General features: G+C 41.2%; 1 protein-coding gene across 1 annotated transcript in view; it reads left to right on the top strand.

Annotated features, from left to right (window-relative positions):
* Positions 1–25495, top strand: part of SOBP (sine oculis binding protein homolog) — a 161869-nt gene that overhangs the window by 34626 nt on the left and 101748 nt on the right. The window contains exon 4 of the mRNA XM_070417986.1: positions 8815–8966. Within this exon, the coding sequence (XP_070274087.1) occupies positions 8815–8966 (152 nt within the window). The remainder of the gene's footprint in view (positions 1–8814; positions 8967–25495) is intronic.

Here is a 25495-nt window from a genome sequence, read left to right as displayed (position 1 = left end):
GAAACCTTCCTGATAATTATGATCCACAATGGAAGTGCTCCTGCTTTGGTGCTAATGTAGGGCAGTGGGGCAGCATGTCCCAGGGAAACTTTCTCAGAAGTCCAATCTTGTGGATTCTCTGTGGAAAGACATGTTCATGGTCCAAATGGTGAAATACAGCATTCTCTACCTCTCCCTCTTGAAGATCATACATACATTATACATTCCAAAAAATCTTAAAGTAAGGAAACTGTTATTTAACTTTGTTTGCCAGTTTTTTCCATACATATTTCACCATGGAAGTCTTTTTAAAAATAACACCATTTAAATATCCCATAGGATTAGTGTTCTGTGGCATGTGCTTTCAGAAATATTACATAGAGGACTCTGGGTTTTCCATACTCTTAAGTTCTACTCTTTTCTTATTCCAGTTCTTTAGGATGAGTACATAGAAAATACAAACTTCCTACAGTGAGTTTTGAGAAGTGGAGGTGAGGTTGGAAAAGAGGTTTACAAGAAGACATCTCTTCACTGGCAAAGCAGTGAAACTATCGGGAGATAGTCAAGTTAATGCTGAGGAGCTGCAGGCACCTAAGCTTAGTGTCTTGTTAAAGAATCCAAGTCAGTATGATGTTCAGGAGAGAATTACTAGTTTGTGACTTTATGGGATCTCTCCTTTTGTTCTTCTTTTCATTTTTACTCTATAGGTTTGGAACTCATCCCCTTTCCTCCCATCCATCCATCCATCCATCCACCCACCCACCTACCCACCCACCCATTCATCTGTACTTTTATTCATTCACCCAGCATATTTTAAGCACTGCTATGTGGTAGGCACTGCACACACAAAGGCGAATGATCATGGAGCATGCTCTCATGTTGCTTACTGAGGCTTCTAGATATGGAACAAGATTCCAGTCTTTCCAAATTCTGATACACCCTCCTGGAGTAACATTTATGATCCTGTTATGTCCTACTGAGAAATATTCCAGAGCTCCGTATTACCTGTAGAATAAAGATGAGCTCCTCCTGCCCCATAGCAGAATGCCATTCAAGCGACTCCTTGTTCAGGCCCTTATGGCCCCAATCTAATCTACTTTTGCCTTCTCACAATTTTGGTCAACTGCATGACTTCAGGAATCCTCCCCATTCAGGAACTCCTGCTGTTTCTTCTCTTGAACTTTCTCCCCCTCCAAATCCTTCAAGACCTAACTCTGTGGGCTCTCACAGGTTTCTGAACCTCTTTTTTCTATCTGTGACACACTCCCCTATATGTTCTCTCTATCTGTTTCCTATCTGTTCTCCTAGCCATGTACTATTCAAGTCAGCATTCTTGACCAGTTTCCTAGTGCAGGGACCTGCATGTAAATGTTTAGTTCTTTCTGCAGTCACATCTTTTACGTATATAAACTATACTAATAATAGCCTAGGTGGCGTCACGCCCTCACATCGTCACAAGATGGCCGTCACGAAGATGGCTGCGCACACAGTGGAGGTGGGGCCCAGCGGCTGCTCCATGCGGTGAGGCCTGGGGTTCCTGTGGCTCTGTGCAGCGCAGAGGAGGCTGGTCCCAGCATCTACACCACCTCGCGCAGAGGAGGCAGGTCACAGCAGGGGAGGGCAGTTGTGGGCGATCAGGCCAGCAGGGGAGGGCAGTTGTGGGCGATCAGGCTGGCAGGGGAAAGCAGTTGTGGGTGATCAGGCTGCAGGGGAGGGTAGTTGTGGGCAATCAGGCTGGCAGGGGAGGGCAGTTAGGGGCGATCAGGCCGGCAGGGGAGTGGTTAGGCATCAATCAGGCCGGCAGGGGAGTGGTTAGGGGGCTATCAGGCTGGCAGGCAAAAGCAGTTAGGGGCAATCAGGCAGGCAGGCAGGCGAGTGGTTAGGAGCCAGTGGTCCCAGATTGTGAGAAGGATATCCGACTGCCAGTTTAGGCCCGATGATCCTTGTGGGATCGGGCCTAAATCAGCAGTTGGACATCTCCCGAGGGGTCCCAGATTGGAGAGGATGCAGGCTGGGCTGAGGGACCTCCCCCTGCACCCCCCACCCCCGGGCACAAATTTTGTGCACTGGGCCTCTAGTACATATATAAATAATTAAAAATTGCAGGAAAAATTTCATTAGAAAATTGAAAATTAACTTAAAATTTTATTATTTTTTCTGTCATTTTGTGTAGTATGTGCTCATTTCTGTAACTTACTGGAACTAATTTTAGTTTATGTATATAGATTTAGATTTTTATTTTTGTGTTAAATACTACTCTAGTTAGGGGGTGCAGACTATTTAAATGTTTGAAATCACTTTAAATAATTCCATTTCGTAAAGGAAATAGGGATAATTTTAGGTGCTACAAGGAATCATAGTTGTATGAACCATTATTTAATTGCATCTATCCTTTTAATTAACAAGTGCAATAAAATTTTATTAATTTGGACTCTATTATTTGGCAATTTTTGATAGTTAAGGTGGCAGACATTTTCAGTTGTTACTATGATACTTTTTAAAAGAGCAAACTTCTCAGGCACTTAGAAAGATCCACCCATGTGTGGATAGTTGATGTAATAATTGCAAAGAATTCCCATCTATTAATTACAGAATATTTGGCAGTACTGTGATATATTTGGCAACACCTTGTCAACTATTAATTCAAGTTAAGAAATTTCTTGAAAGAATGGCTGTAAGTGAAGCTTTTAATAAATCGAATGGCTTTACTCTTAAATAGTTTGAGTTAGTGAAATTTAAGCAATTACTGGGTGGTTCTTTGTTTTCAAAGATAGTGGTTTTAGAGATGCCACCCATGGGAGGGAATGTAATTAAAGTGACTGGTGCCTGGTCATCTGGGCTCGTCTGATTACATACAGCTGACACCTACCCTTTTCTTATGGGTCTAATTGCCAGTAGTTCTAAGGAAGGCTCATTTACATGTAGAATGTTCCTACTTTCTCTCATTTGATCCTCACCACAGCTATACCTAGGGTGAGCATTACTATCCCCTTAGTGACTTGCCCAGGTCACACAACTGGGAGAGGCAGTTTAATACTTTACTAATGGCCTGTCTCTATCTCTCTGCACTCCACCATGCTATCTTTCAAATATTAATAGTGACTCAGGTTTGCAAAGCAGTGTTTATCTATTATATCACTTGCTTAAAAAAGTTACCCCCTTGAGACTGTAGTAAGTGGATCTGCCTGTTGCTTTTCTTTTCTAGTGATCCCTAGCTATATGCCATTTCTTCCACCTCCTTCAACTTCTACTGTGGTTTATATTCACATCTAAAAGGGTCTCTGAAAATATTTCACATTGTGCTACAGTATGATTGCACCATATTTTCTTCTGTCTACTCTGCCCTCAGCTTGTTATACCTGTGGGTCCAGGGCGAGACATAGCAAAGTAATGACTAGAGGTGTCTTGTGCCCTAGTCTCTTCCATCTCTGCCTTCCATATTTCTCATTAGAAGCCTATACTCAGCCCTTCTCCCCATTCTCCGCGAAAGCCTTCAGAAAGAAAGCATAAATTAAACCTTGTTGCTTTCAGGGAATTTGTGTTTTAATGGGATATAAGAAATATTTAGTCAAATAAAGTCTTCTCTAATAGTAGAATTTAATTTTAGTGAGCAATTGAGGGATAATTTTTGAAGCTAAGATATTCTTTTTTTTTTAAATATATTTTATTGATTTTTTTTTACAGAGAGGAAGGGAGAGGAATAGAGAGTTAGAAACATCGATGAGAGAGAAACATCAACCAGCTGCCTCTTGCACGCCCCCTACTGGGGATGTGCCCGCAACCAAGGTACATGCCCTTGACCGGAATCGAACCTGGGACCCTTGAGTCTGCAGGCCGATGCTCTATCCGCTGAGCCAAACCAGTTTGGGCATAAGCTAAGATATTCTTATTGGGATCTTTGAAATTATAAATGTAAGTGATTACTCACTTGACCCACAAAGTCAATCTCATCCATGTCCTACTGTTGGTCCCCCTCCTTACAAAAGAGAAAGCTGGGAAGACTATTGCTTGCGTGGGTAGAATGACTGCATCCTGCGATCCAGGTATTCTTGGTTCTTTCTCATCATTGAATGCTTAAGTGGAACTTGCTGGTGAGCGTTCAGATAGAATATTTGCAGCAAGTTCAAGTCCCACAGTCATAAAGGCTTGCACTGTAGGCCTTTACCATTTTTTGTTGTTGTTGTTGTTTTGTTTTAAAGTCAGTGGACAAATATTGATTGAGTAACATTTCAGCTATCTTCTCAAAGACATTTTGACCCTTTTGTTTCCATTTTCTTGTCTGTTAGTGTGTCCTGGAACAGTGCCCTGTGTAAGTAGCAGAACCTGTGACAGCTTTCTGTCCTTTCTGTAGAAGGAAGTCTGTGTGGATGGTGTGCAACCTCCCATGCTTAGAAAGGCTGTGTGCTTTAAGGTGTTGTGGTCAAGAGCTTGGGCTTGGCCACAGATGGCCTGGTCTTCATCTAGGCTTTGGTATGCACTGGTTGTGTTATCTGGAGCAAATTACTTAACTTCTAAACCTCACTTTCCCCGTCTGCACAGTGGGGATAATGTTAGTACCTGCCTGGGGGTGGTGGTTGTGATTAAGATTAAATGATGGATTTAAAGAATTTTGCACTGTGCCTGGCGCCTACTAAATACTGAATAAGGCTAGCTATGATTATTTTCTTTTTGGCTCAGTGGTTCAAATTTTCTTTGGGTATCCTTAAATGTTCATGTTTAGAACACAGGAAATTGTACAGAAGCATCTATAGAATTCTGTGGAAACTTTTAAATTGGACTTCCCTAGAGTTTTTGAAATTGAATTATTCCAAAAAAGGGCTGAAAAACAGCAGACTTTAACCCTAGTTTCCTGCCTTCCAGACCACATCTTCATTTTGTTCTTAAATATAGCTGCTCCAAGAAATCGTTTGACAGAGTACCATAGCTCTAGTTCATGGTATGGAGAACTCACAGGAGACACTTCAGACTAACTTGTAACTTGCTTCAAATATGATTCAAGTCTTGAAATGATTATCTGGACATGTACATTCTAGGAATTATTGGAGGAGAAAAACATCACTAGCAAATATTTTCAGATTCGCCCCCCCCCCCCCCCCCCCCCAGTCTTGGATTCCCATGAAAACTACAAAGGGATGATAAATCTACAGTTTAATCACTTGGGGTCCATTAAGGCCCTCCTGCTTGTCTTTGGACTCTGGTCAGGTAAGCTAATATGCAAATTCATAGCCAATTCAAATGCCCTGAGAATGCCACTGGCCAATGGCCATCCTTATTTTAATAGTCACCAAATAGTGCAATTTCTCAAAAAACTTCAGCAAGGCATTTCAGAAATGCTTGACATCATACTTCTCTGCACTGTGATAAACAAACACAATTTTGATTTCATCTCAGAGTAATTAATCTGAACTTCTCCTTCTGGGATGTAAAATAGAATGATTTTCTATAGTTCTTTGAACATTAGATTGGAAAGAAAATGCCCTAAACATTTTACTTAATTAAATCCTAAAGAGGTGGTACAAACTTCATGATTAATTGAAACATGCATATTTTGACTGATGCATATTTATGTGACATTATCATATGAAAATTTTTATCATGTTATACAAACTATTCACTTTGGGAATGTGATTTAATGCTATAAATATTTTGCATTTGTTGTTGCATTGTTCATTATGAAAAATACATAGGCTAATGGCAGTAAGAAAAAATATGTTAAATGAGTCTTCTTTGAGGTAATCTCAAGTCTCAAAGTCTCACAGACCTTGAGTCTAAATATAAGACAGCAAATCGGGTTTTCCCTAGTTTGAAGAAATATGTTTTAAATAAAGAAATTTGAAGCAGATAAAGTTAGAAAAGCTGAAGTGCTAGGGCCTTCTATTTTGCCAACATGATGCATGTACATAAGTTCCAGGGTTCAGCACTAAAGAAAATCTCACTTTTCTAGGGGTGCAGCCATACTGCTTAAGATGGGATACCATCTCATGTCTGGTGGCAGAATCTTGGGCTATGTTTTAGCTGAGAAAATTAATGTATATAATCGCAGATCTTTCTTAGTTTCTTAAATATACTATTAATAAAAATGACTTCTGTAAGACTAGAATACCTAAGACATGTAAAAATGTTTCTTGAGCTTGTGGAATAATCCACTTATCAGACTCTTTTTTGGAGCATTAGCTATTGATAACAGTTTGATGACAGAAAAAGAGAAATCTTATGGAAGTTTTCCAAAGTGTTTGCCTTTATGAAGCGGAGTTTTATGAAAAACTGATGGGAATACTGAATTATTTAACAAGACAGATGCTAACCATTTCCAATTCCAGATACACAATTATTTTTGTTTCATTTTCCTGTGTTGTTACTTCATAGGGCAAATGATTTATAAAAATAATCTGCTTTAAAATTCTACTTTTTGTCCATTTGTTAGGTCTATTGTTTGTAAGAAAGTATCCTTGCCTCCCTTAAAAAATGACAAATGGTCTGACTGGTGTTGATGGATGAAGCCTGAGGAAGACCCACCAGCAGCCTTTTTGTCCCAAGTGTCGTTCCTCTGGGCAGGCCGAGCACCGCCCCTGCTGCAGCTTTGTGCTCTGTTCTTTGCCATCTCAGTTTTAGATCATTTAAATGGAAGAGACAATGAGGGGAACCTAACGTATGTCCTAAAGCTCCTTCTTGAATGCTGAGGCCAAATAATTTCTCGCATAAAGTATTTTTCCTTACAGATTTCACCAGAATCAAGTTTATTGCCGTTGGATCATTTGTGAGAGTTCTGCTGTATCATCTTCTTTTTCAGGAATTTAAGATTATAAAGCAGCTAATTGCTTGGGAAAAATCAGAAACTATTAGTGCTAGTGAGTTTAGTAATGACAGATGATTATTTAAAAAGTATAACATTTCTAATCTAATTAAAAAACCCTTCCGTACTGTAAGGTAAATTATGGAGTTTTGTTAACAGGGACTCCTCAGCAGGAGAACACGCAGACTAGAATCTGGCAATTTAATTTCTTCATACATGTACAATGTCTATAGACAGATGCCATATTAGAGATGATATAAAACACAAAGCTTTCTTTGAATAGAACAAATTATTAAATACAGTAATTGTATGATATTTGAACTCATGTTGACTCCATTTAAAGAAACATATGTTATCGAAAATGTTTGATTAACATCAAAGGTCATTGTTATACTGTCTCATTTATTATAGTTAATAATGAATCAGAATATGTAATTATAAAATAAAATGATGATTAAAATGACAATATTCCATTAAAGTAAATAAAATGCTGCACGTGGTTCTGAGTGGTGATCCTCAGGGAAAAAAGCCATATCACCGCACTTCAAATTAGTTTGCTTCTAATTTTGCAGGCTGATGACCGCACTGCCTCAAACCAAATCTTTCCCCTGGAAATGGAATGATTGCATGACAGGTTCTATGAACCATGAATATGTCAACAGCTCATGGACCAGGCCTTGCTTAGCAATTAGTCTTTGGGGGATTTTACTCAGAATCAGACAACACTATACCAGAGCTTGCTGGGGATTTTGTGATTACCATTCATGTCTGGAGCATGAGTCTGGGTTAGTACAAAAAAAAATCCATAAAGGACGAAGAGATGTGACTAATAGTGGCAACCAGTCAGACACACTTTGTCATTTGGGAGGACCAAGGAAACTCGAGATATAGCCAGAGCACATAGGAGATAGGAAGGGAATATTTCTTAGACCTGTACTTAAGGTCTACGTTCAGTCCCCCACAAAAGTTTCCCAGACTTCAGTCATTTGAATATCACCATCACATGTTTGTCTTAACATCTTGCTACCTGCACTGTAATTACTGTTATATTTCATTTATTGGCTCACTTTAAAAGTCTTTATTTGTTTTGAGCAGTAGTATTTGTGATGTCATGGACTTGTACTACTTAAATTTGTTTTCTTTTCTTACAAAGGAAAAGAAATACAGCATTTTAAATATTGAAAATATTTGCATATCACCTAACATCATTCTGAGCATCCCCATGACGTGGGCGACAGGTCCTCCTGGAGCTCTGAGGACCACCCGTCTGGCTAAGAGTGATCTGGGCAGCCGTGTGACCTCAGGGCTCATGGCTGACACCCCATGACTATTCCTCCATCCAGGGACCATGAATCACACACATCTCATGGAGAAGGATTTCAATCAGGCCTGCGCCTGTCTGGGACCCCATGTGGGAAGCCTGCATCACAGGAGACCACCGAGTGAGCCAGGCCACTGCCTTTGTATCAGCAGAATCTGGCCACTCAATCTCTCCGTTGTTGACTAACCATATCATTTGGGAATCATTAAATTGCAAAAGTAAACAACACTCCATATGTAACATGTAATAGGGAATATGCCAAGATCGGTCCTGGCTCCTGACTGTCAAGGTTCACATTAGGTCATCACATATGTGGGTGTGCTGTCCTCCCCCATATGTAGATCCTGTAGGCTGTCAGCTGCACCTTTGAACAAATGGGCCATTCTACAAGCTTCATCAGTACTGAGCCTGGTATAACCAGGCAGAATAAGCATTTTTACTAGGCTAAGCAGCCTTGGGAACTCTCATGGCTCTGTAGTTATGCTCTGGTTTTTAAGTAAATGATGCCTTTGGAAACTTAAAAGCCAACAGAAAAAAAGGAAAAAGAAAAAAAAAGCATTGAGCCCTTCCCCCAAGAGCTGGCCATTCTCCTAGGTCAGACCACGGTGAGGTGCGGAGATTGAAATCAGACCCCGGGTAGCTCTTTCAGGTTCAGGGTGTGACTAAGTTTGAAGGGATGTTTGCTTCTGATATGAACATTTTTCTTATACTTTTATTATAGAAGATGATGTGTCAAATGTACAAATAATGTGTGCCTGGTGCCAGAAAGTGGGGATCAAGCGCTATTCCCTGAGTATGGGAAGTGAGGTGAAAAGCTTCTGCAGCGAGAAGTGCTTTGCGGCCTGCCGACGAGCCTACTTCAAGAGAAACAAGGTAAGAGCACGTAGAGAGGTGGCCTCCGCAGGCCTCCCCAGCCCGCGTGCACATGTGCCACTTAGCCTCTAGCTGAAAACACTGCGCACCTTTTATTCTTTCTGTTTTGTTTTTTTCTGTTCTCTTTCTCTGTCATACTTAACCTTTTGGAATAAGGGATCCCTTCTAATGTATATAATAACCTGTTCTTCAGTTTCTCTGGTCTTGGTGTTTGAATTCTGAGAGGGTGAATGAATCTGATGAGGACACGGAGATGACAGCTGGTACCCTAAGTGACAGGGACTCCCCAGCAGGAGAACACGCAGATAGAATCTGGCAAGATAAGTGGTAGAGATTCCTGAGGAACTAGCCACAGCCATGCATGGCCAGGAAGCTTTAGTGCACTCAGTTTAAGACTTGCTCCCAATGGGACTATTGCTCTGGCTCTTTCCAAAATCCGATCCACAAATTCTAACCAAGAAACACGTCAAGTTTCTCTTGATACCTTATATTAAAGTTGATTGATATTGAGAAAAGGTGAAAGAATGAATACGTGAACCAGCATTGCTCACATAGCCAAGCATTGTGAGAGGCATGGTGGGCGAAACAGGAGCGGCCATAGTCATATATATATATATATTTTTTTCTTTTTTTTGTCTGTTTGTTTTAAGACATCTCAGATTTGAAAATGTCATTTTGAAGAATAGTATTAGCCACCACTAATGGGAAATGGAATGCATGATGGTTTTACAATCCCCCACACACATACACACACACAGCTAATTTCTTAATCTTTAAAGAACTTCTATAGCATTTTGCCACCAATTACTGAAGTAAATTGCTAGTTCTTGATTATTTCCATTGATTTGTAAAGCTTCCTTAATTCATAAAACTGACTACACTTTGCTGAGCATTTCCATTTCCATAATACAAGAAAGAGCAAAACCTATCCTTTCTTGAAGCAAATAATTATTATTTTTTAAGTCTGATATTTGCAATCCTGAAATGCTCATCTCGGGTTCATTGCATTACAAGAAGCACTGTTGCAGCAAATTATCTCCTGCAAATTTAGGTCACATCATTCTGCCAAAAAACATAACGCTGAAAGAATTAGGCTGCAGAATTCAGTAGGGTGGAATTTTAGCAGTCTCTAAGAATTAGGCTCATAATCTTCACTGGAACAGGAAGGCAAGTAAAGAAACTGCAATTCTTTTGGGATAGTCACCAGTCAAGTTCACTTTCCCTTGGGGGAGGAGGGGTGGGCGGGAAGCAGGGAAGCTTCAGAAGAGGGTGGTTAGAGCAGTGCATGGAGACATGGTTTGCTTTAATATACGGGGATTAAATGATCTCTGAGACCCTGGGGCCCCCCTTTTTGCATGCTGAACACTGGGGTAACAATCACAGGAATGGCCCCAGCGCTTTTGTCTTCAAAGCCCTACTTACCACAACAAAATACTTTGCATTCCACCCTAGAAGATGGCTAGAGAACAGTTTTTGTTGTTGTTGTTTTTTTGTCTTTCTATCATTCTGAAAGCTTATGGGTCTGAATCTTGATAGACTGCCTGTAGTGAATAAAATCCAGCAAGATGAATTTGTTACAATCCTGGTGATACTTGTTATACTTTGCAAAGTGGTTTCACTTTAGTAAGCCTTTGAAGGAAGGCACATGACCCAATTGGAAAACAACCTAGAATAATCTACCTATATCTATATATCTCTCTATATAATTTTATATATATATATTTTTTTTCTACATATATCTAAATATACCTATATAAAATACCATATATAATAATACCATATATAAATTTATATCACTATAAGTCATATGTAATATTACATCATTATAAAGTTTAAGGTCAAACTTCCATAGCATACAGTTTTGAAAACTGGGTAACTGGGGGCCAAGCTAAGAATTAGCATGTGGAATACTTCTCCGTCAGCTGGAGGAGCAGCATTCCCTTCCCCTTTTTGCAGGGTTATTGGGGTAGGTCTCTGAATAGCCTGCAAAACCTGGGCGTCACAGTGGCTTGAAGTTTGCCGGCTGATCCCAGCAGCCATTAGTGTACATACTATGCCTGTCTTCTCTGCAATCTTCATGCTTATTTATATCAAAAGCTCTGCCACACTATATACGTTCTCGTTTTTCAAATAGAGAAATAAACTGGTCACATCACTTGCTGGGTTCTTTTTTTTATTTTATTTTAAGAGTGTTATCTCTGTAACAATATCCTATTGTATTACAATAAACATGTACAGCTGCTGCATTTCTGTGAACTGATAGGATTTTGTGGTCATTTCATTTAGGGCTTGGGTTTCTTAATGGATTGTATTAGATACCAGTCTCCATCCTGCCATTTCTAAGAACTGCTATAATCAGCCCCAGGGTGTTCCCCACTGAAGACAATAGCAAATAGCTACTTCTCTTGTATCATTTAACAAAGTCTTTGGTCCTCATTATTAAAATGGCGGACTTTCTTAATCTTAGAAAAAGGGCAAAAATTCTCCCATTCCTACATAAAAGATTTTCTGGCTAAATTCTACACTTTTAAATATTGAGAAGTGGATGGAAAACAGAGTGAATAATGTGTGTGCAGAACAGAATTTTGCCTTAGGTATGATGTCGATTTAAAAAAAAAACAACATGTAAAATTAACTATGCTGTAAATTATGCTTTATAATGACAGCCCGCTTCTTAGTGGATAGCATGCTGGGATCTAAAAATGGTCTCTAAGTTGAACCCAAATTGCATGCATAACTTCACAAAGGAAAATCCTTGTGAAAAAGGTAGCTAATTAGGAGCAGGATTCAGCTGACCTCTGTTTTGTGTCTGTGCAACACCTGCATTTGTGAATGTAAATTGGACAGCTGTGCCCGTGTTGTCCCTGCTGTCCTCTTCACAAATGCTTGGGATAGAAGCAGGGGCTGATTTTCTTCTAAAAACAAGGACAAAAATAGCCCAACTCTCAAAATGAAGGCCCCCTGAAAATTGACTCTTTAAATTTCACTTGCTTCTCGAACCTTCCTTCTCTTTGATGGAGTAGTTTAAGAATGCCACATTCTCTCTCTTACAAACCCTGGCATTGTGAAGTAAGGTGGGATGGGTTGAAATCAATGTAACCCTTTATGGCATGTAGCTTATATTTTTACACCAAATTAATTTTATATGAAGAGTTGTTTGGATTGCTACAAGCATGTAGGCTGTCTTCAGAATGCTTCTGCTAGGAGGGGACTGTGAATCACAGCTGTATGCATTTCATGAACCCAACTACTAGCTTATACACTCTAGGATGTCAGCTCTAAGTCGTGTACAGTGTTAATTAATAATTGTATTTTGTGGAGTCCTTATCCCCAACAGGCTCACTTGCTGCCTCAAATGTTTTTGAAGCCGTGGGTATGAAAAATACTTCTGTAGTCTGTGGGCATTGGCTGAACAATGGGATGTCAGTCTCATTACTAGATGCACCAGAGACTTGTCATGGAACTAATAGCTCACTCTTTTCCCAGCCCCTTTTTGAGCCACGAGGAGAGAAGGAATTGAGAACATTTCTAGCCTAGTGATCCAGCGAGGAGCTGGCAAGTTGCAGGGACTCCTTGGTAGTTTTGCAGGAGATGCTGGGGTGTTTAGTCCAACTAATGGCAGTTTTACTTTCTACCATAACACACACTTAAAAATACCTTTACTAGGGGAGTAATGTCGTGTAACCATTAACCCTTGAAGAGTGAGAGTAATAAACAGGACTACAAATAGTAATCATTTCTAAATATCCTGTGTTTGTTTTTTTTCCTTCTGCATGGGAAATATCCTGTCATCTAAATCAAGCAGGAATCAAAACTCAAGGCCAGGGGTCCTCAAACTACGGCCCGCGGGCCACATGCAAGTACAAATATGGTATTTGTTCCCGTTTTGTTTTTTTACTTCAAAATAAGATATGTGCAGTGTGCATAGGAATTTGTTCATAGTTTTTTTTTTAAACTATAGTCCGGCCCTCCAACGGTCTGAGGGACAGTAAACTGGCCCGCTGTTTAAAAAGTTTGAGGACCCCTGCTCAAGGCACATGGTTCGTGCAAGCAACCTCAAGGGCGATTGTTTTCTGTCCTGGTTCAGATCTCAAGTCTATAGCATTCTTTTTAAAAAATATATTTTTTTATTGATTTCAGGGGGAGAGAGAGATAGAATCATTGATTGGTTGCCTCCTGCCCGCCCCACACTGGGGATTAAGCCCGAATCCTGAGCATGTGCCCTTGGCCGGAATTGAACCTGGGACCCTTCAGTCTGCAGGCCGACGCTATATCCACTGAGCCAAACCGCCTAGGGCAGTGGTTGGCAAACCTCGGCTCACAAGCCACATGCGGCTCTTTGGCCCCTTGAGTGTGGCTCTTCCACAAAATACCACGTGCGGGCGCGCACATACAGTGCGATTGAAACTTCGTGGCCCATGCGCAGAAGTCGGTTTTCGGAAAGGAGATAGACGAAACAAGTATACAAGACGAATGTGGATGGGAGAGTTGGAAGGGGTCGACCTCAGTGAACGTATCTCAATCAGATTGAGGACGTTTTTAGCAAAGGCCAGCTTAGGAGTACCCTAATTAAGTAAATAACAATGTACCTACCTATATAGTTTAAGTTTAAAATATTTGGCTCTCAAAAGAAATTTCAATCGTTGTACTGTTGATATTTGGCTCTGTTGACTAATGAGTTTGCCGACCACTGGCCTAGGGCTATAGCATTCTTTATGGATTAGGGGCATTGATACTTCAATCATAGACACAAATTCCTAAGAGCACTAACATTTTGCTCCCTTCTTCTAGTTTTTATATAATTTGAGACAAAAATACATAGAAATATTTCTTCAATATCATAAAGTTGCTGTTCCCCCAACAAACCGTAGTGGGAAGAAACCTATGCGGATAAGAGAGAAGGATAAGGATGAATTAAAAATAAAAAGATTATATAAACAAACAACATTTGCAGATGATGTCTTTAAGATCTCCTGACAATCAAGATAATAATATTCAGTGAGGGGAGTATTGTATAATAAGCATTTCTTTTACTTTCAAGCTATATCCCTGGATACACAGCGATCTCTTCTTAGAAGAGATCTCTTTTGGAAGAACCTGTGGCTAGTTAGCATGTATCATCATATTAGTTGGAGTTACATTTTATTTAGACTGTTGGTCTTTTTATTAAACTTGAATATATCCTGGGAAAGATTCTCAGGTTCAGACTTAATTATAGAACCCAGTAGTACCGAAGAAATTGTAACAATTGCCCTGTTAATCTAGTGATTAACCTGTCCACTTTTTTTCCCCTTTAAACACCCGCAAGATTTAATTTGCAAAAAGGCTATCAGTCATGATGGTTTGGGGAATGACATTTAGAAATTACTTGTAACTAATGTCCCCTGACTGCCTGAAGCTCATGCCACAGACTTGCTCCTGCCAGTTGCTTGCAAATATTCTTGATTGACAAGTAAATGTGCCCACGGAGCACCAGAGTTCTTCCCCTGGATTCACCTTGTTTTTGTGGGTCACCAAGGAGCCTGTTGGGGCTGTCTTTCTGCAGGATGATTGCTTTGGTTCTGCAGTGTCCTTTGGAACTGTGCCTGCATCTAGGGTGGCGTCTGCCTCCCAGGCTTTAGCCTGCAGGCCAGTGGCTGAGTTCCCTTTTGGTCACAGCAAACAGGGAAGCTCTGGGGAGAGAACAACAAACCCAGTGGTTTTCTCATTCTCTGGTATTTTGGAATATGATGAGCTCCTGAAAGTAAGAACCTATGAAAAAAGCAAGAGCCGAGGAAGGGAAAGATGTTAGCCCTGTGAAACACATTTAGGCTGGGATTAGAGCAGGAGAATTCTGGCCAATGAAGTAAAATGTAGGTCAGGTTAAGGTGATGCCTAGGGTAGGCTCTTGAAGAAAACCAGAGAGTGCCAGGCCAAGTGGGACACCATGCCCTAGGAAGTCATCGGAAGCTCTGGGTGAGACATATGTGATGGTCTTGTTTACAGAACACCGTTACAGAAACAATGGTTGAAGGGATACCGGGAACTCAAACACAACGGGGCTAGGGGATATATTGAAAGAAAATAGCGACTACACTTAGTTTTTAATGGGCTACATTTGGGAGGTTGTGAGGGAACTAGAAATAATTCTAATCAATTTCCCAGAATGGATGTCAACTTTTGAACAACTTCAGACATTTTAGATTAAATATGAAGATATGATAAAAATCCAAAGAGCTTCAAGTCCCAATCTTTGTTCAGTGCTACCCCTTCCCCCGCCCCCCAATGAATAGGAGGAAGAGGGGGATTTTTAATAGATCTGAATTCAGTCCCCCAGAGATCAATACACAGAGCTATTGACATATATGCTCAAATGTTAATTTTCAGACACATTCAATCTCTGGCCATCCTTCTGGTGATAGCTAATGCTCTACACTTAAATCAAGTTTTTCTCATCTGAACGAACTGCCAGTAATTATCCAATCCATCTCAAAGGCACGCTCCCTTTTAACATTAACCACAGTGTCAGATTGCATCAGCTACATTGTGTTCTGGTGACTGCGGCTGCAGAGTGATGAATGTGTGTGCTTTGAGCTCCGAGTCCGGTTGCCTGTTCGGACAGTGGGCAGCTCAGTGAAGCAAATGGCCAGGAAGGGATCTAGTTATTTGGGACATGCATTCTCCTTATCGATCTAGTCACGTGCATTGCCTGCTTTCTCACCCTGCTGTTAACAGTGTTCAGGTTTATCTGAAGAATAAGCATTTAAAGAATTATCTAATGGGCCATTTTAATGCACTTCTCCCAGCATAAGCTATCTAAGCACAGAGTTACTCTTTGTGCCTGACTATAAAAGGAACGAGATATTATTATATTAAAATAAAGACCAGAGGAAGGAAACGTTTATAAGAGGTCTTAGCGCACTGTCCAGAGAAACCGTGAGAGAATGATTGTGCATTTTCCTAGGGTTGTAGTTATACTCTGTTAATTCAAATGTTTTGTTAAAAATGTTAACTGTCTAAATAATTGCACGCATAAGACAGGCCAGGTTTGTCTTGAGATATTTTAAGGTAGTAGTTTGAGTCCAGAATTTCTCTCATACACCTACAATGTCTGGTCTCAAACCCTAACACTCTCAAGAGTGGCATATGCAGGAGATGCACGCTGTAGGCACACCTGTGCTTATTTTTATTTCTCCTCCATCTCGGTACCTGTGGATAGCTTTTGCTCACGTAAGCAGAAGTGTGAACTGGGCAAGCCATGTGTAATTCTTTGTTCCTTGGGCTCCTTGCTCTTTGTTTATGTTATCGCAGATTAGGATGGAATAAAGAAAATCTTGTTGCGGATGGCCACTTAATTTCTGTCCCAACAGTTCAGTCTGAGAATGGCAAATTCCCTGTGTTACAATCGTGCACACAGTGGAATCTAATGTCTACTGACAGACTGCCTTTAGAGATTACAAACATCAGTCTGTTGCATTCTCTGTAAACACAGGCTGTGGGCACTACTATAAGCACTAGAAGGCAGATCAATGGTTTAATGAATCTATAAAAAGATGCTTGAACTCTGCTGCAATTTACTGAGCACTCTAGTTAAATGAAACTCCTGTACTCTTTAACAAAGATAGAGATAATCAATGGCTGGGGAGGGAAGCCAATGTCCAGTCACAACAACCTCCCAGAATTTGTGTTGTCATCTCACTGCTAACAGAGGTTAGGCAGACTCAGGCTTTGATGTTTGAGCTGCATTCTGCCCAGAGATGACATAATCATATAGTGTTGCTTCTGTGAGGACTATTTTTAAAAGCAATGAAATATTATTTAAATAATATTTCTTTAAAGCAACAAGATTAAGTTTAGGAATTAAATTTATTCTAACCTGTAGTGTCTTTGTCAGGCATCCCCATGATGAAAAGTAAATAAGGGAATAAAATCCATTCATGATTAAGTCTTCAAAATGTCAAATTGCTTCGTGTTCGAGAGCCCTGATTAATCCTTCCTGGTAAAATATTCCTCATTAGTTTGCTCTGGCTAAGAGTTAACCACTCCTATTACAAATTCAGACATTAATGTATTTTCTGCTTAATTCGTCTTCTAATAGAGGAGAATATAGTTGGAAGATATTAATTTTTTACTTTCAAATGTGCTTTGGAAACATTATACTGATTTATGAGAGAGATTGGAGACATGTAGGAGAATTGCTTCATAAATATGTTGAAATGTATTTGAAAGTATTTAACCGCTTTTGATTGTCGAAAAACTACTGCCTTGACTTTGAAATGATTTTTTCCCCCCACAGAGTTAGAATTAATGACATAAACCAAAGATTTTTATATCTAATTTTGGTCATATGAACTTTCTTAGTGTTTCACTTTCTTGATTAGCTAATTAACATTGAGAGCTGGATCCAACCCTAGTAAGTGTATGTGGGAGGTTCAGTAGGTAATAGGAATTTTGAAGTCTGATAACTGTTTATCTGTTTCACAGGCCTTTTGCCAAACATTCCATGACAAAGTAGTGACTTATCTTGTAATCTGTTTTGATACAATGACTTCGTATTTTAAGATATGGTGAGCAGTCCTATGACTGCACAGCCAATTCTGTTATAAGAATCTTTGAAGGCCCTGGCACTTTCTGTGATCATCTGTAGGATTATATGTTTCCTTAGTTGGAGCAATTTAAGTTATTGGCATCAAAGGACTTAGGGAGACAGAGACCCAGGGGTAGGTGAGATAAAGCTGGGCAAATAGTTGAAGACCAGGGGATTTGCCCAACAGGAGGCAAGTTCCTCTGTGATGCTTTTTTGTTTGTTTTTAGCCAAGATTAAAAAAACAACAACCTTGTTATTTATTTATCCACTTATTATTATTGTTATTATTATTTTTTATTTTTGTTAGTCCTCACCCAAGGATATTTTTCCATTGACTCTTAGAGAGAGTGGGAAGGAGAGGGAGGGATAGAGAGAGAGAAACATCAATGTAAGAGAGACGCACTGATTGGTTGCCTCCTGCATGTACCTCGACCAGGGCCAGGGATTGAGCCTGCAACCCAGGTATGTGGCCTTGACCGGAATCGAACTCAGGACCCTTCAGTTCATGGGCCAATGCTCTATCCACTGAGCCAAATTGGCTAGGGCTATCCATTTATTATTTGGAAAATAAAATAAAAGACATATTGAACGCCTATATAATGTGCTATGCACTGTTTAAGGTTTGGTGGATTATTACTAAACAAAAGTCCCTGCCTTAAAAGGACTTACTTTCTATTCTCTAAGGGAGATAGTAATTTATAAGTTAAAAATAGGTAAATATATATCACAACTTCAGGTGGTGATTACTGCTATGAAAAAAAAAGGAGGGTGGAGGGATGGATAGTGATAAGATGCTGTTATATCTAGTGGTCACAGAGATAATCTTTGAGGAGGTGACACATATGTAGGGACAAAATGAAGTCATACAGTTAGTTATTCGAAGAGCTTGTAGCAGAGTTTTAGAGAGGAGGGGAGCAAGTAAAAAGCAGAGGCCCTTAGGCAGGAATAGGCTTGCCATTTTTGTCAAGAAAGTCAGGCTGGAGTTGAACGATCAAGGTTGTTAGGCGCTTGATCACATAGGCCAGAGAGGTAATAGTTTGAATTTTATTCCAAATGTGAGGGCAGCTATTGGGAAGTGTGACATATCTGATTTTCATTGTTGATTGGATCACTGTTAAGAAAGTAATACATTTAAAATTTAAGATCCTGGATGCAAAGGGGATTTGGAGAGCAACAAAGGCAACAGCATTCTCATTAAAATTGAGTGTGTCTGGCAATAGAAAACTAAAAATATAATATTCACTGAATTATTCACTAGTGGTTATGAAACGTTTCCCAGTAGCAAAAGTGTGTTGAACTAATTTAGTTAGTTTTTTTCTAAAGTGTTGGAGAAAATGAACTAAGGATGGACATGGTAGGCTAGATGCTGACACAGTGATTTTACTTCTCTACAGTAGACAGAGCTTGCCCCCAACATAGTGGGAGGTAAAGGCCTCAGAGGCAAGCTCAGCCCAGAAATCAAGTCTTTAGTATCCACAGGTCTTCTCAAGCCCTACCCCTAGAAGTGGTGTGATGATAAAGAGATGGCACTTTGAAGGGAACGTCTTTGGGTAAAGGAATTATTCTGAAGTTTATTTTATTCTAAGAGTAGACTTAATTTGTTGATTACTTATAAGATGTATCAGGAATTTTTATGCAACTAACAGAAGACTCAGCTCAACTGGTTTAAATATTTAAGACATCTTTTCTTTGATGGAACTGTGCAGTCCTAAGTTAGGTATACTTCAGGTGGGTTGATCCTACAATGTAGTGGTCTTAGCATGGTCTCATGTCTTCCCATTTCTATATTCTTCTGCAGAGAGGGTTGGCTAGCTTCTAAGGCAAGCTCCTCAGAGATCATGGAATGACTACTGCAGCAATCAGGGCTATATGCTTCTTTATGCACATCCAATAGGAGATAGAGTGACTAGCAATCCATGCAGGAATCTTGAAATTTCCACTCATTCTCTATACTTTGGTCACATACTCATGCTTGAACTGGGGGCTATGACAAGAGCAATGGATTTTCTGATTAGGTTAAACCAATCAGGGTTTTCCTGATGTTCGGGTTGGATTCATTTTCCTCTAAAGCCTGCATGGAGCCAGAATGAAAATCTGGAAACTGTTAAGAGAGGAAGGGGTCAGAATGATAGCTGATGGCAGATGCTAGCAAATGCCCACTGGAGAGAAGGAGAGGTGATCTCCTGAGGTTATCCCATGAAGCTGAATTCTTTACATAATGAACATGTCATGCCCATCTACTCTTGTCATATGGAGGAAGGAATCTGGAATCCAAGTGTGGACTGAAAGATAAAAAGTGTGGTTCCATTCATCATGGGGCACTTAGATGAGCGACTTCTTCCATCCAGGACCAGAGGCTTTGAAAACCTGATTAGAATGTTGGCTTTCTAATTCTAAGAGAAGACTTAATTTGTTAGTTACTTATAAGATATATCAGGAATTTTTATGCAACTAACAGAAGACTCAGCTCAAACTGGTTTAAATATTTAAGGCATCTTAAATATTAGTACCAAGACCAAAGTGCTGACTTCTTCTATATTTTTTGTACTCTGTATAACATGAGATTGCTCAGAACTAAGACAATAGGATTGTGGTTAGCTATTAGATGTGCTCATTTATGAAGAGGGACAATGGTGCAGTTAAAACAGCAAGCCCAGTAAATACAGAGTGGGCACAAGTAGGATTACAGTTATTCGTATGAAAAATAATAAAATTGCTGAAACCGGTTTGGCTCAGTGGATAGAGCGTTGGCCTGCGGACTGAAAGGTCCCGGGTTCGATTCCGGTCAAGGGCATGTACCTGGGTTGCGGGCACATCCCCAGTAGGGAGTGTGCAGGAGGCAGCTGATCTATGTTTCTCTCTCATCGATGTTTCTAACTCTCTATCTCTCTCCCTTCCTCTTTGTAAAAGGTCTCAACCTAAGCATGAGATGAGAGATCTACACTAATAAAAGACAAACATGCAAATTGCCCATACCTTTGCTATTCCTTAAGCCACGCCCACCAGCCAATCAGAGCGACTATATGCAAATTAACCCAACCAAGATGGCGGCTGGCAGCCAGGGAGCTGGAGCAAGCAGGAGGCTTTGTTGCCCCAATGATGGAGGAAGCCAAGCTTCCCGCCTGCCGAGGCCTGCTCTGAGCTCCACCCAAAGCAACAAAGTTTCAATTATAGAAGGTAAATAAACCCCAGATACCTGCTTTCAGCTGGCAGTGGCCACGAAGCTGGAGCAAGCAAGAGGTGTGAGTTGCCCTTGGTGATGGAGGAAGCCAAGCTTCCCTCCCACCCACCCTGGCCGGCTCTGAGCTCCTCTCAAGGCTACAAAGTTTCAATTATAGAAGATAAATAAATCCCAGAATAAAAAAGAAAAAAGAAAAAAAGGAGAGGCTGGGAGCTTCCATCACCGGGGGGCTGGGCCAGCCTGAAAACGGCCATCAGCCCCTCACCCAGACTGGCCAGGCACCCCAGTGGGGACCCCCCACCCTAAAGGGGGTGTGGCCAGCCTGAAAACAGCCATCAGTCCTTCACCCAGCTGGCCAAACCTCCATGGGGTGAGGGTCCCCACTGGGGTGGGGCTTGACCAGCCTGCAAACAGCCATCCGCCCCTCACCCAGGCTGGCCAAGCACCCCAGTAGGGACCCCCACCCTGAAGGGGGTGTGACCAGCTGCAAACAGTCATCATCCCCTCACCCAGGCTGGCCAGGCACCCCAGTGGGGACCCCCACCCTGAAGGGGGTATGACCAGCCTGCAAACACCCATTAGCCCCTCACCCAGGCTGGTCAGGCACCCCAGCGGGACCCCCAACCTGATCTGGGACACCCTTCAGGGCAAACCAGCCAGCCCCCACCCATGCACCAGGCATATAATAAAAGAGTAATATGCAAATTGACCCTAACAGCAGAACGACGGGGAATGACTAGTCACTATGACACACACTGACCACCAGGGGGCAGACACTCAATGCAAGAGCTGCCCCCTGGTGGTCAGTGCACTCTCACAAGGGGAGCTCTGCTCAGCCACATGCCAGGATGACAGCTGTCAGCACAGCAGTGATGGCGGGAGCCTCTCCCGCCTCCTCAGCAGCGCTAAAGATGTCCGATTGCAGCTTAGGCCTGGTCCCCGCTGGCAAGTGGACATCCCCTGAGGGCTCCTGGGCTGCCAGAGGGATGTCTGACTGCCAGCTTATGCCCGATCCCCCGGGGAGTGGGCCTAAGCCAGTAGGTGGACATCCCCCGAGGGGTCCCAGACTGCAAGAGTGCACAGGCTGGGCCGAGGGACCCCCCCAAGTGCACAAATTTTTGTGCACCGGGCCTCCATAAGCTCTGTGTTTCACATACTCACAACTGTAAACCTACTTTTGCCCTACCCTGTAGTTTCATCAGTTTAAGTGGCCTGGGACGTGTTGGCCAAGGACCACATTGAATGTGGGGAGGCAGATGCCTGGGATGGGTTGCGTGATGGGACGACGCAGCTGTTAGCCATCAAGAGTTAGCCTGCCCACCCACACATTTAAGCTACTTCCTCTGTGGCTGAAAACTCTGTGTGCTAAACAGAAGGGAAAGGGGAGGGTTCAAGCAGATTGTGATTTAGTCGGAGGCTGAATGCATTAAGTGCAGATGACCTATGGAGCAGAGACCCTGAAGGCTGCAACTTTTGCAGTTTTAATTAAGTTCAACACATATTTGTTGAACAGCCACTGTGTGCCAGGCCCTGTGCTAGTCCTATTGGATTTCATTCCAGATTTTCATTCAACCAGAACCTCTTTCCTACCCTCATGAAGCTTACAGTCCAGTGGGAGACAGTTATTTAAATAATAACACAGGTGTGAAATTGCCACTGTGACCAGTGCTATGGTGGCGAGGGCATAGTGCTAAGAGAGGCCCTGGCAGGGAGATTTGACTAGTCAGGAGATCCGGAAGTTTCCCTAAGGAAGTAGTACTTGGACTGAAATAATAAGGATGAAGAGATGTTACGTAGGTAAGGAGGGGGAGAAAGAGCTACTGGGCTGAGAACACGGCAGCATGATGTCGACTTCTGGCCCCAGTTTGCCACTTCGTTGCTAATTTCATGTTTTCTGTGAAGGAATTGAACATTACCTACAAACAAGAAAACAAACAAACAAATATTCCCTGGAACGATAAATCCCATTTATCTATTTGTGTAGTCATTCATTCATTCATTCTATAAACCTCTGGGGATTCATTGGCTTCTGCCTTCCCTGACTTCACTCAGCCATAGTTAGCATATTATTATTAATTTATTTCAGGGGTTGACAGCGTGTAACTCCTGGAGGCAGAAGCATTTTATAAAAAATAAAAATAATGGTAACTATCAGAGCCCAAGTATTTTTAATGATCAAATGTATCAGAAAAGCAACAATGGCAACAGAGAAAAGATTGGGTGAAAATGCACTGATGTGAGAAAGGGGATCATGTAATTACTGTCTGACCAATCTGGTTGGATGATTGGAAATAAATGGGGTAAGTTACTTTTTGATGGGAAGAGCCACAGAAAGGGCAGAGCCCACGTTCTACCTCCTGCTAGGTGAGGGGAGAGATGTGGTTTTGTTACAGAGAGAGAGAACCATAGAGCAATGTTAACATTAACGCGAGGGCACACAGGAAGTGTGGGTGATGATGAATTCCAGGAGAGAGGACTGCTTATTGACACTCAGGTCCCCAGACTAGACGACTGTGATAAAATGGAAACAGAACAGCATGTCTGCTGGCACAATAACACAGGACGATTCTCATGGCACAACAGTGTGCTGGGCAGGAAGGAATTCTCCTGCGTTTCTTTGTATTCTTTGTTTCAGCTTCGTATCTCATTGAGTACCTAGGATCATGATGACAGCTCCGTAGAAATGTAGGGATAAACAAACAGGCAGGTAATTCAGATTTTATCATCCTGGGTCTTAACTGGGTGATGTGGAGGTGTGTACTTCAAATGAAAGGCATCTGCATTGCTCTTTATGATGCCAAAGGGAAGAGCTGACCCTTGCCGAGGCTAACCAGACCTGCACCTGCCTCAGATGGCTGACTGGGGACCGTGGTGCAGTTCAACTGGAGGCAGCAGCCCCTCTCCGGTTCCAGTAACTTCTGAAAAACCTCACCGAGTGACGATTATTTCCAAAAGAGGCTGATTTTAAAACTGTGATGAAAATGGCTAACAGCAGGCTGAAGGTTAAAGTAAAAAACTTAAAAACCATAAAATCTGCCTGGAGGCTATTTAAGCAAACTGTTTTAGAGGCACAGATGGTTCATATACCTCTGAGCCAAAAACAAAAAAGTAAAAAGGGGACAGTAAAGCTGGCGCGATTAAGCAGACAAATATGAAAGTTTTATTAGTACTAAAAAGGCATCCTTTAGAAAAATGAAAAATCTATCTCTGGAAACTTGGAAGACCTGTTAAAAACCAGTGGGAAATGGAGAGGTCAAACAGATGACATCTTAAAGCACAATCAAAGATAGTGAAAAATTACAATATGCCTATGTCCAGCGGAGAGGTGGGCCCTGAGGAGATCTGAAAGTGTCAGGCATCAAATAATTATAAAGACTTAAATGCTCAATAATAGGAAATTATTCAATAAATTGTGGCACTTTTTACTATGAAATACTGTGTACTCATGTAAATATGGCCTTGTGAAAATATTTAATGCTGTATGAGAATATACATATTTATGTGCTATATACATATATATGTAAAACTAGCTAAATATCTGCTCCTGTCTTAATGTAATCCATTCCAAAGATTTTAGCACTCATATTAGGAAAGAATGACTCATCAGGATAAAACGCTTGGTCAGAGGTAACATGACAATATGCATTTGTAACTAAATATTTGACCACATTCATAATTACTTCTGGTGAATAAATACATATGGATGAATATATAGAAATTACTATTTAGAATAAATATGTAGACTAAATATATAGAGATGGCATTGTTGGATCAATGCATATACAATATTTTAAAGTTTTTGTTATGAATGTCAAATTCTCATTCAGAAATGCTATCAATTTACATTCCCACAAACACAATTTGGAGAAAAAAAAAGAAAGAAAGAAAACAATGCAAGAGGAAGATGCAGTATGTGGAGCGTGGGTGTGGCTCCCCGCCTTGTATTTTTGATGTAGAGCAGCTTTTATAGGGATTTTGATGCAACTTAAATGGTGATTCGAGTCTCCAAGGAAAATCAGCTTGGAGCAAATTTGAGGAGCTTAAGTGCCATAAATCAGAAGGCCCAAGGCATAGGGCGGAAATAAAGTCTGGGGTTGCTGGTAGTGTTATTAAACATGGTAAGCAGCCCCGAGAACTGGGAAATCAATAGGGTCGGAGGGCCCCCAGCCTCCTCCTGGGGTACTGCTGAGTGCTCCTGCATGCAATCTCTACTCGAGTCCCTGTGCCCGCCGGGCACACACATACCCGCACACGGACAGTCGCTGGGGTTCGACTGGTGAGCTGCCATTATCATTTTGAGAAAAGTCAGACTCTGGAGAATAACAGAACAGTTTGCAGGGTTGCCATTTGAGAAGCCTTCTCTGAGGAAAGAAAAACAGTACTTGTGTCTTGAATTACCATTCAGTATAAACCTACATAAAAGTGACCAAATACAGCCATGCAGAAAGTAAGCTAAGTTGTTTGGCTTTTCAAAAACCCAAATTATTCACTTAGAGTTTGGCCGACTCCCTCCAAAAGGGACCCTTGAGGAAAATAAATAGCCCAAGGCAAGGAATAAAGCCTTGCGTGGGATTAAGAAGCTGGGTAAGGAGGGGATGCCATTCCTCAGAGTACAGGTAAATTAACCGATACCATCCCGGGGACTTATGTTAGGAATAGTGACACTTAAGGTGCTGATTGCTTATTTGGAAGGAGACGACAGGAAGGAGGGGGAGTTTGCTACTTTCTCTAAGTTGCTTTCATTTTAAAAACCACAGAAGATTACCTCTCCTTCCCAGCCCC

The sequence above is a fragment of the Myotis yumanensis genome, unplaced genomic scaffold (genome assembly GCF_028538775.1).
Source record: "Myotis yumanensis isolate MYYU_CA2020_CCGP unplaced genomic scaffold, mMyoYum1.0.hap1 SCAF_6, whole genome shotgun sequence".
NCBI classification, from domain to species: Eukaryota; Metazoa; Chordata; class Mammalia; order Chiroptera; family Vespertilionidae; genus Myotis; species Myotis yumanensis.
This window is presented reverse-complemented; position numbering and strand designations above follow the sequence as displayed.